This window comes from Myxine glutinosa, chromosome 12 (assembly GCF_964187855.1).
Source record: "Myxine glutinosa chromosome 12, kmMyxGlut1.1, whole genome shotgun sequence".
Taxonomy (NCBI): Eukaryota; Metazoa; Chordata; class Myxini; order Myxiniformes; family Myxinidae; genus Myxine; species Myxine glutinosa.
The window spans coordinates 84,693,806-84,708,611 of NC_136272.1; the positions used below are offsets into that span (position 1 = coordinate 84,693,806).

Consider the following 14,806-nt stretch of genomic DNA (forward strand, 5'->3'; position numbering starts at 1 on the left):
GTAAAATGTCACCCTCCTTCCTGCATTTGTTGTTGTATAAAGGTCAAAGGGCGTTCCCGTAGTTAATTCCATAAAACATACACGAAGGACACCATATATCCCTGTTCAGTAGTTATATCCTTATTATGTGTATTAGTGTAAGGCTGTGTCTTCCATTAATTTAAATACTCCATTGCACCAAGTGAAATAAGAGTAGATCCCCTTTCATTCCCATTCCCAAAGCCGCAATTGCCAACTGTTCCCTCCGCGACTCCATTCGCCACGAGGTAGGCTCGGAGAAGAAGGGCGTGTCTCCACCTCGTCATAGAGGGGAGGAGTGAGCCAGCCCCGAACAACCAACCAAGCACGAGGGGTTTGGTTTGAGAGGGCGGAGGAAGAGCGATCGGGGAGGTTCGAAAAGGTTCAAGGGTGGGGCTATATATAACCCATGGGAGACGCCCCCACAGATGAGTTCTGCAAAGAGACGAGCTTCAAACAGAAGTGCACAAGGAGGGAAGAAAAGCGAAAAGGAAGCCTTTAACAGAAGTGCGCAAGGAGGGAAGAAAAGCGAGAAGGAAGCCTTTAACACAAGTGTGCGGGGGAAGCCTTGAGAGAAGTGCACGACGTCACCCTGCTCGCTCCCAGCCTGACGAGGCCCGGCTTGCTGTGCGCCCTGCAAAGCCCTCCAGCTTGTGGTCCGAGCTGAACCTTCCTCCCGGTCCAGCCAATCGTTCCTGCCTCCATTCCCCATTCGTGTGAGTCCGTCTTTGTTTGTTCTGTCCAGGGTATAAGTTAAGCCTGTTTAGATAAGCTAGAATTTCACTGTCACCTTTCCTCTTCTGTATTTTATTTTCTTATCCTTCCTTCTCCTTGGTTTCTTTGATTGTGTAAATAGTAGGAATAAATTTAGTAGCATTTCCAACCTTTTTGCTTTGGTGTTCTTCTTCTTCACATCCTTCGTTTTAGTCTTTTCCCCATTGAATATCTGTGGCGCGATTCGGCCAACGATCAGGAATCGGGTTAGTCGCCAGTCGGGGTAACTGTTCGGGCACGGCGGCCATCCGCTCGGCAAACAACATCCTCGCCGCGGTCACGTAACAATTGGTGTCGGGAGCGAGATTGGACCCGAAGCGTGCTTAACGCGCTCAAAATTACGAGCGGCCGAAATTGTTTTGTTTTGTTTTAGAAAAACCCGAACTTTGAAATCGTGCCATGGCTAGTCAAGGCGATCGGATGCAGGTGGGTGAGCTAGAAGAGGGGTTAGGGGTAACACAGGACCGCAGGGAAGAAATGGAGGAGAGCAATGATGATGTGGTTGAGGAGGTTTCGGGCGCGCAAAATGGCGCCCTCGCGCACGAGGTTGCGGGCGCGCAAAATGGCGCCTCGCACATGGTTGCGGCGGCCGCACCCGCTGCACAAGTGGGAGGGATGACCCAAATGCAGGCCCTCATGGAGCAATTTATGGCACAAATGCAGGTGTCCCTGAACCTGCAAGGGGATAAATCAAGGGCGGAAAGCAGAGACATGGGACAAATGATGGAAAGGAATAGTGAGCAAATGGGAGCAATGAGGGACGAAGCGAGGGGTACCGGTGAATGGTTAAACAATAAATTTGAGGGGCTCGGAAGCAAATTGGAGGGACTTGGAAGCAAATTGGAGGGGCTCGGAAGCAAATTTAAGGGATTCGGAAGCGGATTAGGGGACAAACTGGGGGGCATGGTTGGCCAAGCCAAAGAAATTAATGAGGGGTTGGAGAGGGACAGAGACCGCAGGTTGAGCGAAACGGTCCCAAGGGTGCACGACGAGGTAAAGCAGGTCGAGGAGCACTGGTTGAGCGAAGTGGAGAAAAGCACGGGTAACTGGACCGGGGTAGAAATCGCGACCCGGGGTAAAGGGCAGCCGGCGACCGTTGAGGTAGAAGAGGGAATTTTATTAAAGCCAGCGGTCGTCGTGGTGAATAAAGAGAAAGCAAAAGTGCTGGGAATTAAAATTGTAGAAACGACAGACGTAGAAGAGCAACAGTCGGAGGAAGGAATGGAAACTGCTCAAAGTCTGAATGCACATCCTGATGCCGTACTTGCTAATCCTTATAAAGATTTGCAGGTGCGCGTGGAGAAGGGAATCCCCCAGGTGAGTCGTGCTGTGTATTGTGCGGGGAGATTTTGCAGGAGGATGTTTGACGACAAGAGAATTGTCGCGCGATTGGGATCGAGGAAGCACCCGGGCGTTGGTGAAGGGTCGCGTGTGAAAAAAAAGTGTGCGTCAAGGGGTGAGCATGTTACGAAGCGCGAGTGTGATACCGAGTGCGAGCGAGAATGCACGTCGGGGTGTATGGAGTGTGACACAGGGAGTGAGAGCAATACGGAGTGTACGTGTGAGGGTGAGTGTGACACGGAGAGTAAGGTGATGGTGGAACGTGTGCGAGGAAGCACACCTGAGTTGGTCGTGGCGCGGGTGTGGGAGAGCCCATCTGAGCACGTTAGTGGGTGGATGCAAGAGTGCACGCCCATGGTGAGTGGTACGGGGTACGTACCGAGGGGGGAGAGTGCGCAAGACGGTGCGCGAGGTGTGTTAAGGGAGTGTGCGAACGGCGAGTGTGCGCGAGAGGTGTGGTGTGTAACAGGGAGTGCGTTGGTGGAATGGACGGAGTGTGTGGAATGTACGGACGGCGTTGGAACGCCGGGTTTTGTGAGTGTCAAAAGGGTCGCGTGTGCGTGTGGGCATGCGAGTAAAGCATCGACGTTGAACGGGGCAGCGTTTAGGGCGACGGATAGCCGATGCGAGCACTCGGGGCGCGGTGCGCTTTGTTGGATGCCAGGCCCGGCACGGATCGATGCTGCGTCGCTTCTCTTCGAAGCGTCGTTGCTGATTCGGGCTTGGCCCCGCCCTGCACGGTCGAGTCCGGGCCTTGTCGGGCGAGGCGACCGGTCTGGTTCAAGGGCGAGTGGGAGGAAGCGGAACGGTGCCCCCTGGCGGGGGCGGGGTTCCGACCGGGCGAGCCTCGGTCATCGGGCCCGGGACCGCAAGGTACCGCGCCGAGATGGTGCGTGGAATCTCGGCCCGACCAAACCACCTCCCTTGAACCGAAAGCCGGACGGATTCAACTTGCAGGCGACCAAACCACCCGAATTCATTGCTCGGCTTTGCGAAGCCGAGTTTAATGAAGTCATGACGCACCGAGGCTAGGATATAGCGGACTGTGATGATGGTGATACTGATAGTGTTTTTGGATTCGAAATTTTGGAATAGAAAATTTTTGATTGGTTGGAATTTGGAGAGCAAAATTGGTAGTGGAAGATGCCCGATGTGGTGGGATGGCAACTTTGCCATCTCTCACAGCGGGGGCAAAGGAGCAATAGAGTTATGGGGTTTATGGCAGTGAAAACTAGCCCGGGAGGGTTAGGATATTGTGTGTAGGGACCTAGAGAAGATGACCTTAGGTAACGTTAAGATTAGGTAGTGACAATGATACCTGTAGTGGGGACGCAGGTAGATTAGTTTGGATGATAATGACGTGGTATGTGCTTAGTTTAAAGGGAGGACGGGGAGCACTAAGTTAGCAGGGCAACAGGTAGTGCAGATGATGCCGTGTGTGTGGTTAAAAGGTGTGATTGCACAGGTGTGCAATGACAGGTGTATGGAAAATGGTTGTGTGGAAGACATGGAGTGTGGAGTATATGGAGTATTGGAATGGATGGTCGTGGAGTGAGTATGGTGAAAACTGTGGAGTGGAGTGGATGGTGCGAAGGTGTTGATGGGGGAAAGGAGGATGGACCCCCATCACGAATACCCGGGGAGGGTAGTGTAAGAGTTAGGTAGAGGGTACAGGTAAATTGGGGTTGGATATTGGCATCTGTGGTGCGTGGTGGAAGAATGGAGTTTGGATGGGTGCATTAGTGTTGTGGAAATGGCTGGGCGTGTAGCCTGTTAGTATGTGTAGTTGATTGAGCACTCCACCACTGTGAGGATGTCGGCCAGGTGAGGCCGCAGGTGGGCTCTGAGAGCCGGTAGAGTTGTTGTGGATGGGGCCCGAGGATCCGGAGAACGGACCCGGGTAGCCCAGTGCCAGAGGGCACCAAGGGGTGACAGAGCCAGGAGGGGCCTTCCCCAATTAGATAGGTTAGGGTGAGGAGCTAGGTAAGCTCGGGTGGCAACTACAGTGGTGGAGGTGTGCAGGTGGGTAGACCTGCTGGGAGAGCTACACGACCCAGCCCGAAAATTGTGCAAGGGCACAGGGAGATGAATCGGGGGAGTGAGACCCCAAATTGAGAAGCACCACAGTTTGGTCAATGGGAATTGGTTTTTAGAACCCATAGTGTAAGTTGGCCAATGGATTGGCAGGGAAAGACCCCGGGTAGTGTAAAGTGTGTTAATGTCATTTAGAAAGTAGTTAGGATGAAAATCTTAGGATCTGTAGTTTACTACAGAACTACTACAGATCTGATCTGTAGTAGTTTTTTAGGATGAAAATCTCCTTGCACCATCTACATCCACTCACCTGAGGTAACGATGGTACTCCACACCATGCCAAGTTGTTTTTATTATTTTTATTGATGCAAATGTTTGGAATGTGAGACGCATCATGACGTGGGTGTGACATTGTGCTGATGTTCCATCTCTTCCTCCTTATGAGGATTGATGATGAATTGGGTGATGGCAAATTTTGGTTAGAGGGATTGTGGTGACGAATTTGGTATAGGAGAGATATGGGGAGACGTGACAGTAGTGACGAATTTGTAAATGTGTAGATTTTGTACATATGGGGTAAGGGCAAGGGTAGTGTAGGTGACAGGGGGGGGTGACGTACGGTAGGGACGAGCTTTTCTCCGCTCCGTCTCCATACGCACCTCGCCTTGCATTGCCTTGTTTGATGTGTACCCTTGTGACCTTACTCCTCGCTCATCTGTCTTTTCCCCCCTTGTCTCCCACATGAGGACTGTGCGCCACTGGGCGCCGAGGAGAGCGTGCGTGAGTCCGCCATTGGGCGCCCGAAACTCTCGCAACCACAGCTGTCTGCATCGATGCACCACCTTATGGACCACATGTCTGTGGCTGAGCACCACTGATGGACCCCATGGGTTGGGGCATGGCCCCTCTGCTGGAACCGGCCATGAAGGCCCGAGATCTTGCTGGCGGACCTTGGCCACAGGGCACCTATGCCCCACAGGTGAACCACACTAGTCGGCCCTGTGGGCCCTAAATAAATGAAAATGGACATTGGACACGTTCTGTGCAAGTTTCATTTTATTATTGCAAATAGGCCGCCAGCAAAGAAGATGACAACACCTGGAAGATAGCAAGAGCCAGCAGAGGGAGCCGAAGAGCAAGAGACCACCAGCAGGGTTTGGGGTTGTTTGTTGTTTTTATTTTATGAACTATGATGACTGTGCACCGATTGGTGCTTGAGGGTGTTTTGGTGCGTTTTGGGTGCTTTCTGTTGCATCGATGCAGGGCAGACTGTCTCCCCCCCCCCCAAAAAAGAACGATCACAGGTCCTGGGTTGCGTATTGTAAATAAAGTAGAGTCATTGTAAATAATGCGCCCCCACCGTAAGTGTTTTAGTTTGAAGACAATTCCGCAATTCGGTTAGCTGTGGGCGTGAATCTGTTAGGTAGGGTGCAATGGAGCAGCGGGACATATTTATTTATGTTTTAAAACTGCCACACTCAGGTTCAGGTTAAATGTAGAGGGAACTACACCTACGTGCCACACTAAAAGCTAAAGTTCATCGGCCCGGGACGTGCCTAAGGGGAGGAGGGTGCAGTGTTGTGGATATGAGAATGTTTTTTTTTTTGTTGTTGTGTAATGAATTGTTGTAAAATGTCACCCTCCTTCCTGCATTTGTTGTTGTATAAAGGTCAAAGGGCGTTCCCGTAGTTAATTCCATAAAACATACACGAAGGACACCATATATCCCTGTTCAGTAGTTATATCCTTATTATGTGTATTAGTGTAAGGCTGTGTCTTCCATTAATTTAAATACTCCATTGCACCAAGTGAAATAAGAGTAGATCCCCTTTCATTCCCATTCCCAAAGCCGCAATTGCCAACTGTTCCCTCTGCGACTCCATTCGCCACGAGGTAGGCTCGGAGAAGAAGGGCGTGTCTCCACCTCGTCATAGAGGGGAGGAGTGAGCCAGCCCCGAACAACCAACCAAGCACGAGGGGTTTGGTTTGAGAGGGCGGAGGAAGAGCGATCGGGGAGGTTCGAAAAGGTTCAAGGGTGGGGCTATATATAACCCATGGGAGACGCCCCCACCTCAGATGAGTTCTGAGTTCTGCAAAGAGACGAGCTTCAAACAGAAGTGCGCAAGGAGGGAAGAAAAGCGAAAAGGAAGCCTTTAACAGAAGTGCGCAAGGAGGGAAGAAAAGCGAGAAGGAAGCCTTTAACACAAGTGCGCGAGAGAAGCGTGGGGGAAGCCTTGAGAGAAGTGCACGACGTCACCCTGCTCGCTCCCAGCCTGACGAGGCCCGGTTTGCTGTGCACCCTGCAAAGCCTTCCAGCTTGTGGTCCGAGCTGAACCTTCCTCCTGGTCCAGCCAATCGTTCCTGCCTCCATTCCCCATTCGTGTGAGTCCGTCTTTGTTTGTTCTGTCCAGGTTATTAGTTAAGCCTGTTTAGATAAGCTAGAATTTCACTGTCACCTTTCCTCTTCTGTATTTTATTTTCTTATCCTTCCTTCTCCTTGGTTTCTTTGATTGTGTAAATAGTAGGAATAAATTTAGTAGCATTTCCAACCTTTTTGCTTTGGTGTTCTTCTTCTTCACATCCTTCGTTTTAGTCTTTTCCCCATTGAATATCTGTGGCACGATTCGGCCAACGTTCAGGAATCGGGTTAGTCGGGGTAACTGTTCGGGCGCGGCGGCCATCTGCTCGGCAAACAACATCCTCGCCGCGGTCACGTAACAATATGAACCCCCTTCCTCTCCTGCCTCCCCCCCCCCTCCCGTTCCCCCCCCATCTCCCCCCTCCTCCCTCCCCCTTATGCCCCCGCCCGGCAACGCCGGGTACTTCTGCTCGTGTCCAATAATCAAGGATTTGTTTTTAATGCTTGTCTGACTGGAGTTTTAATTCTTCCACAGGTTAACTCATTTGCTTTTCTTGACCAGCTTGTTGATACCATTGGTATCAACTAGGGCATGCCCGTACTATATATATATCTAAAAGTATATCCCCCCCCCCCCTCTATTTACATGCAATGGTTTGGTCCAAAGCTAACGGCTTGCGAGTACGGTGACAATCCCCCCCCTCTATTTACATGAAATGGTTTGGTCCAAAGCTAACGGCTAGCGGAGTTTGGTAAAGAAATCGCCATAGCGTGCACAAATGCACAGGAAAGCGAAAGAATCGCAAATTAGTTTTAATTAGTTTTAAAACATAGTTTAACGCCAACATAGCGGCAACATAGTTTGCCAACGTGAAATAAATGAATACGCTCTCAAATGTGCCAAAAAAAAAAAAAAACGCTACCCGTACGCTCTACCCCGCCCATACGCCCGTAAACAAAAAAAACAACGCTCTTCGCTTCCGCCCTTCGCTCTGACTGAATTGGGAGAAATAATGCGCATAAGAAATCGAGAAATTATTATTTTCTCCGGAAGAAATCGAATTACGTACCGTAATGGCGCACGCGCTGGGCTCAGCATCAGCTCGCTCTCACATCGGCCACGCCTACGCAATAACGCGTTCTGTGATTGGATGCCGGAAGTGCAGTCCTCACTGTCCGGAAGGTCGTATATCGCAGTTACGATGAATCGCAAATTAGTTTTTATTAGTTTTAAAACATAGTTTAACGGCAACATAGTTTGCAAACGTGAAATAAATGAATACGCTCTCAAATGTGCCATCCGAGGCAGAGTGTGTCCGCCACGTTCGGCACACGCGATAGCTCGCTGCTCTCTGATTGGTTGAATCGTTTTTTGGACATAGCTCGGTAAGTAATTGTCCGATTAATATGAAACCTTGAAAAGGCACATCCTCGGGTCCCCAGCAATATACCTGGCAAGTTTCAAGTATATCGGACCGGTAGTTGTCGAGAAACAGCGGTCACAGACATACAAACAAACAAACAAACGTACAAACAAACATACACACAGAGATTAGTGGAATTATAGATAGATGTCCACTGGATAACACAAGTATAACTCAAAAATTGCTTTTGATGCCGACAGTCTCTGGAGGCATAGATTTCGGGTTGGAACGCTGAATGGATGAAGAACAGCTGAATGGATCCAAGTCAAATTTGGTAAAAGTATGTATAACGATACAAAAGGTAAACTTATTAGTTTAATGGGTCAAAAGATCCTTTTCAGTAAAAATTCTATTCCGGCGCTAACTTGTGAACCGGTGATGTGATTTTGACCAAACTATGAGTATTTATTGTGATTCAAAGATGAACTGATTCGATTTCGGCGTCAGAGGTAACGTCAGGTAAAAATGTGATACTTGAGAACAGTTGAAGGGGTTTAAATCAAACTTGGTACAAGTATGTATAATGATGTAATAATATGGACAGAGGCATATTGGTCGACGTCGAAGAGTGCTGCTCTAGTTACCCTGCACTCGCGAAGCGAAAAGTGGGACTAAGCATTCAGTTACAAACGTACGTGTGCCGTGTCTGCATTTTAAAAATTCATTTTCTCGGTAAACGTTGGTCTGATTGAGATGAAATTTTCACCATAGGAGCGCCTCCTCCTGTATAATATTTTAATGATCATGGCGTCATAGCTCACGTGGTACAGGCGCCATCTTGGAAAAACTTCACACCTCTATATCTCTGAAACCACTCCATGGAAAAAAATTGAGACCTGGCTCATTGTCGACTACTCCCCATGGGGAATAACATATGTTAATGATGATGTCATCGGTGCCTTAGTTATGACATCATAATTCGAGAAGTACAACACTTATCCATCCGATCATTATTTAAAAAAATTTCAGCAACTGTTGGTCTGATGGACACTAAATTTTCACCATAGGAGTGCCTCCTCCTGTAGAATCTTTTAATGATATTCATGACGTCATAGGTCATGTGGTACAGGCGCCATCTTGGAAAAACCGAATGTTGCCCCTCTATCTCCAAAACCGCTGCATGGGAAAATTGAAACATGGCTCATTGTAAAGAACTCCATATGGGGAATAGGTGTTGTTAACGATGACGTCATTGATACCATAATTATGACGTCATAATTCGACAGGGAGAACGCTTAGTCTGATCAGTTTGAAATGCATTGCAACATTGAAATGCATTGAAGCATTGAAAGGAGCATTGAAATGCATCTATGCAACAATTATATTAGACAATATAAATTTATGATGTCATCACTCACGTGGTCTGGCAGCCATATTGGATCAAAGGAAAAAAAATGTTCAAAAACAGAAGAGTTGGCTCGCTATGTTGACTGCGCAGGGTAAGTATTCTATGAATACCATCTAGTTATCATATATTATCTGGTTTGGGGACCAATGAACAGTTATCTTAGAGCGCCGGTGCTGGCGAAGCAGTTTCTTGGAAAGGTTTATACTGGGTGGTTTGCCATTGCTTTCCCAGCAGTAGTTTGGGCAGGAATATGTAATTTGCTCACCTACTCTTCGTGAAGGGCACCGTGGGATCTTTAACGTCCACCAACGATTACCGGCTGACGGGCCACCGAGGTCAACGTCCATCCGAGGGACGGCATTTTGAGGAATCACCCTACCTGTGAAACACCAGGATGAGAGTTTTCTTTTTAATAGCTGGGCCAGGATTTGACCTCGTCTAGACAGCTTCGAGTCGAGTGTGTGTTCCTCGAGGCAATCCTCCCAACCCATCGACACATTACCAATGAAAAGGGGAAAGAAGGCAAAGTTAGCACTTTGTTCTGTTTTCTCATTTAATGGGAAATAAAACTGATAAACTGCCAGGTAAATATCTCTCCTTAACGTAATGTACACTTTTTTGTTTATTTATCACAAGCGATCGACGCTCAAGATAAAAGTAGATCAACTATATGGAATATGAATGTAAAAATGGCAAAGTTCAAGTAAGTTTGTGGTGTTTTCCAGGGTTCGAGGAAGGGTGGGTACAGGTGAGCAAGAAGTTTGATTACGAGTTTCTTTACTTCTGTTTCGTCAACGAAATCGTCGTTGTGCAATCGGAGCGAGGTTCGAAACTCGTTGCGTGTCCAAAATCATCCAGGACTCCGCATACCGATGCTTTAAAGCCAGGTAGATTTAGACGTCCGAGAGGATGGGACAAAGGTGTGCAAAATGGGTCCTGTGACTGTGCAATTAAATGCCCCAAACAGAAACATTTTCACCCCTGTCTGTTTTTTTTAAAATATACTTTGCTCCGATACCAGTATTCCATTAAAAAAAAAACCCTAAATCGAAACGCCATGCACAATGTGTTACCTTCTGCAATACGGATTGTTTTTGGAAGAATAAACTGCAATGCTCTGTTTCTGTACCCAACTGGTTAACCCTGTCCGAATTAAGAGGCGGAAAGCAAGTCCTGCAGTCCTTCCATCAGGAGGGAAATGGGAGGGGGCGGACATTTGTATGAAGTGCTGAGACGTTCCTCCTCCATCCTGACACGTTACTCTCCCTTGGAGCAGTAGGCCTCCTTCAGTGCTTGCAGCTCCTCTATCAGCTGCTTGTTTTGGTTCTCGAGCACGCTCACTCGATTCTCCAGACATTTCACATATTCCTTTTTCCTCCGACGGCACTCCTTCGCTGCTTCCCTGTACGACACAAGCAACGTTAGTTGCGCAAGACTAACGCCTGCACACGTAAAGATAGGCCGAGTGTCCCAAGCGACGCGCCTTTTGTTTCCTGCCCTTTGAGAAACAGCTGTTCAAGGGTTAGTACCTGTTTTTCAGCAACCGGAGCTCGCGTTTGCATGTTGTGTCATCCCAAACGTGCTGTCGGCCTGGCAGGCCTGAGGGTTGGTGGATGACCACGCCGATGGATAAAGGAAGGCCGCCCTGGGGGCTCCGCAGATCATATTCCTGGGGGGATCCTGCAACGGGAAGGTGAGATGGTAAGAGTCTGGGGATCGGGATCTGACATTATGGGGTCACCTTTATTGTTTAAATATTTTAAGATTGTCTCTCCGACCCCCAGTCAGTTAAATTTATCAAGAAACGCGTTTTTTGAGTTCGAGTTGGGTTTTCCTGTTTATTACAAACTCATAATTACTCCCGCCAGGGAGTAATGCATTCGATCGTGTCCGTGTGTTCGTGAACAAGATATCTGGAAAAGTTCTGCACGGATTTGGATGAAAGTTGGTGGGATGATTGCCCTTGGGATAAGGAAGAATTGATTAGTTTTTGGTGAAGCTCACGATATTATTCCGGATCCAGGAATTTTTACCATTGGAAGATAGGGCTCAGCAGTGGCCACCCACGGCGGGAGTATGCGCCCTACTGAGTGGCGTTCTAGTTGTCTTTGTGAAGCTCTGGAGCCAACTTCAACTCTCCCAAGAAATCATTTCTCCATTGTTTGTAACTCCGTCACCAGTGTCAAAGCAACCTGCAACTCCCGACCCCTCTCCCCCAACCCCCCCACAACTCCAATTGCCAACCTCCCCCACCCACTGTCGAATCACCCCTCAATTCCCGAGCCATCCCCAACCCTCAATTCCCGACCCCCATCCCCGCATCAATTCACGACCCCCATCCCCACTCTGCCTCAATTCCCGACCCCCATCACCGTCTCAACTACCCACCCTGCCTCAATTCCCGACCCCCATCGCCGCCTCAACTCCCCACCCCGCCTCAATTCCCGACCCCCCCCCATCCCCACCCCACCTCAATTCCCAACCCCCATACCCACTCCAACTCCAACTCCAGACCCCACCTCAATTCCCGATCCTCGACCCCACCCCAACTCCTGAACTCCCATCCCCACTCCAACTCCAGACCCCACCTCAACCCCTGACCTCCAACCCCACTCCAGACCCCACCTCAATTCCCGATCCTCGACCCCACCCCAACTCCTGAACTCCCATCCCCACTCCAACTCCCGACCCCCACTCCAGACCCCACCTCAACCCCTGACCCCCAACCCCACTCGACCCCACCTCAATTCCCGATCCTCGACCCCGCCTCAACTCCTGAACCCCCATCCCCACTCCAACTCCTGACCCCCACTCAACCCCTTACCCCCATTTCCACTCCAGACCCCGCCTCAATTCCCGATCCTCGACCCTGCCTCAACTCCTGACCCCCATCCACACTCCAACTCCGCCGCCCCCCCAATTCCCGACCCCCATACCCACTTCAACTCCCCACCCCACCTCAATTCCCGACCCCCATCCCCGCCTCAACTCCCCACCCCACCTCAATTCACGACCCCCATACCCACTCCAACTCCCGACCGCCATATCCACTCCAACTCCCGAGCCCCATACCCACACCAACTCCCGACCGCCATACCCACTCTAACTCCAATTCCTGAGCCACCCCCCCCCCCCAATTCCTGACCCCCATACCCACTCCAACTCCCGACCGCCATATCCACTCCAACTCCCGAGCCCCATATCCACACCAACTCCCGACCGCCTTACCCACTCTAACTCCAATTCCTGAGCCACCCCCCCCCTCCCCCAATTCCCGACCCCCATACCCACTCCAACTCCCCACCCCACCTCAATTCACGATCCCCATACCCACTCCAACTCCCGACCCCCATACCCACTCCAACTCCAACTCCAATTCCCCCCTCAATTTTCGCTCTTTCACGAGCCTCGATGTTGTATACAAAAAAAAATATATATAATTCCCGAGCCAGCCCAACCCTCCATTCCCGACCCCCATACCCACTCCAACTCCCCACCCCACCTCAATTCCCGACCCCCATCCCCGCCTCAACTCCCCACCCCGCCTCAATTCACGACCCCCATACCCACTCCAACTCCAATTCCCCCCTCAATTCCCGAGCCAGCCCAACCCTCAATTCCCGACCCCCATACCCACTCCAACTCCCCACCCTGCCTCAATTCCCGACCCCCATCGCCGCCTCAACTCCCCACCCCGCCTCAATTCACGACCCCCATCGCCGCCTCAACTCCCCACCCCGCCTCAATTTCCGACCCCCCATCGCCACCTCAACTCCCCACCCCGCCTCAATTCCCCACCCCCATTGCCGCCTCAACTCCCCACCCCGCCTCAATTCCCGACCCCCATCCCCGTCGCAATTCCCGACCCCCATACCAACTCCAGACCCCACCTCAATTCCCGATCCTCGACCCCACCCCAACTCCTGAACCCCCATCGCCCATCCCCACTCCAACTCCCGACCCCCACAACCCCTGACCCCCATCCCCACTCCAGACCCCGCCTCAATTCCCGATCCTCGACCCCGCCTCAACTCCCGACCCCCAAACCCACTTCAACTCCCCACCCTGCCTCAATTCCCGACCCCCATACCCACTCCAACTACCCACCCCACCTCAATTCACGACCCCCATACCCACTCCAACTCCGGACCCCCATACCCACTCCAACTCCAGACCCTGCCTCAACCCCCGACACTCCATCCCCACTCCAGACCCCGCCTCAATTCCCGACCCTCATCCCTACCAACTCCAGACCCCGCCTCAACCCCTGACACTCCATCCCCACTCCAGACCCCGCCTCAATTCCCGACCCTCATCCCTACCAACTCCAGACCCCGCCTCAACCCCTGACCCCCGACCCCCATCCCCACTCCAACTCCGGACCCGGCCTCAATTCCCGATCCCGCCCCCCCACCCCCCAATTCCCGATCCCGCCCCCCCACCCCCCAATTCCCGATCCCGCCCCCCCACCCCCCAATTCCCGCGATCCCGCTACAAGCCACCACCCCCCAATTCCCGCGATCCCGCTACAAGCCACCACCCCTCAATTCCCGAGCCCCTCGAGAGCTCCCACCCCAGCTCCATGCAACTCCTGGCCCTCCCCCAACTCCCGAACTCCCTACCCCGCACACACAAACTATCCTTTATAGAAATCGCAGCGGCTCCGACCTTACACAACACCAACGGTCCAATGGTGTCCTTCGTACTCGGGCGTTCGCTACTCGGTACCACTTGGTCTTGACACGATCGTTTGTGAGCAAGTGAACGTACATTTCCAGGACACCGAGAAAATCAATCCAGACGTGCGGAACTGACGACTACCGACGTCTCGCACAACCCGAGCGTTCATCATCATCACCAATCGCAGGGAAAGCAACAGCGACGTAACAGACGCTCAACGGGGGTTTAAATACAAACTTTTGGAGCGTTAACAAACAGTTTTGGGGAGGAAGATGCTATCCGATCACGTCATCGTGTCCCGCTGGAGACGCGACGGGTTGTTAAGGTTAAATGCGTCCGGTAGAGGCCTCACCCTTCTCCCAATCCTGCGTGACGGCCATGGCGGCAGGTGACGATCGGCAGAGCAGCTTTCGAATCCCGGTTTACCGAGGAAAACGACTTTAAAACGAACCCGGCCCGGCCTCGCGCCAAATGTCATTGAGCGCGCTGGTGACGTCATTCCGGGGAGCGTCAACCGACGTCACAGCGCGGCCATATTTAGCAATCGGTGACGTCACTTCGCCACTACGCTAACGTCACGTAGCCTTGATTGCTTGACGACGGGTAACACTGTTTTTTTATTTATTTATTCATTCTCACAATGGAACATTTGGAAGAAAACAAGATTGTACATGTTAAATATTTCATACAATGGTGAATAAGTCATTCTAGAGCTGGATCGGAAAATATTGTGCATTTCATGACGAGATCACGGCGCGGTCGTTGTGGTTCGACATTAACGGTGTTTACGAAATACGAACAGAGCACGGATTATATATCCGAAGCCAT

At 51.0% G+C, this 14,806-nt stretch overlaps 1 protein-coding gene across 1 annotated transcript; it reads right to left on the reverse strand.

Moving 5' to 3' along the window:
* Positions 1 to 9,833: 9,833 nt before the first annotated feature.
* Positions 9,834 to 14,559, reverse strand: LOC137437561 (cAMP-responsive element modulator). The gene is made up of 3 exons (XM_068131990.2): positions 14,331 to 14,559; positions 10,828 to 10,978; positions 9,834 to 10,700 (listed from the first exon to the last, which is right to left on the reverse strand). The coding sequence occupies exons 1-3, from the start codon at positions 14,356 to 14,358 to the stop codon at positions 10,556 to 10,558; spliced, it is 324 nt and encodes a 107-aa protein (XP_067988091.1). The 5' UTR covers positions 14,359 to 14,559; the 3' UTR covers positions 9,834 to 10,555.
* Between the last annotated feature and the right edge of the window lie 247 nt (positions 14,560 to 14,806).

What these genes read in the sequence shown, in the direction of transcription:
- LOC137437561 (XM_068131990.2), bottom strand. Translation starts at nt 14,358, where the DNA reads ATGGCCGTCACGCAGGATTGGGAGAAGG. An exon ending in CACGCAGGATTGGGAGAAGG is followed by an intron (nt 10,979 to 14,330) that starts GTGAGGCCTCTA and finishes TTCCCGTTGCAG; the next exon opens with GATCCCCCCAGGAATATGAT. An exon ending in CTCCGGTTGCTGAAAAACAG is followed by an intron (nt 10,701 to 10,827) that starts GTACTAACCCTT and finishes TGTGTCGTACAG; the next exon opens with GGAAGCAGCGAAGGAGTGCC.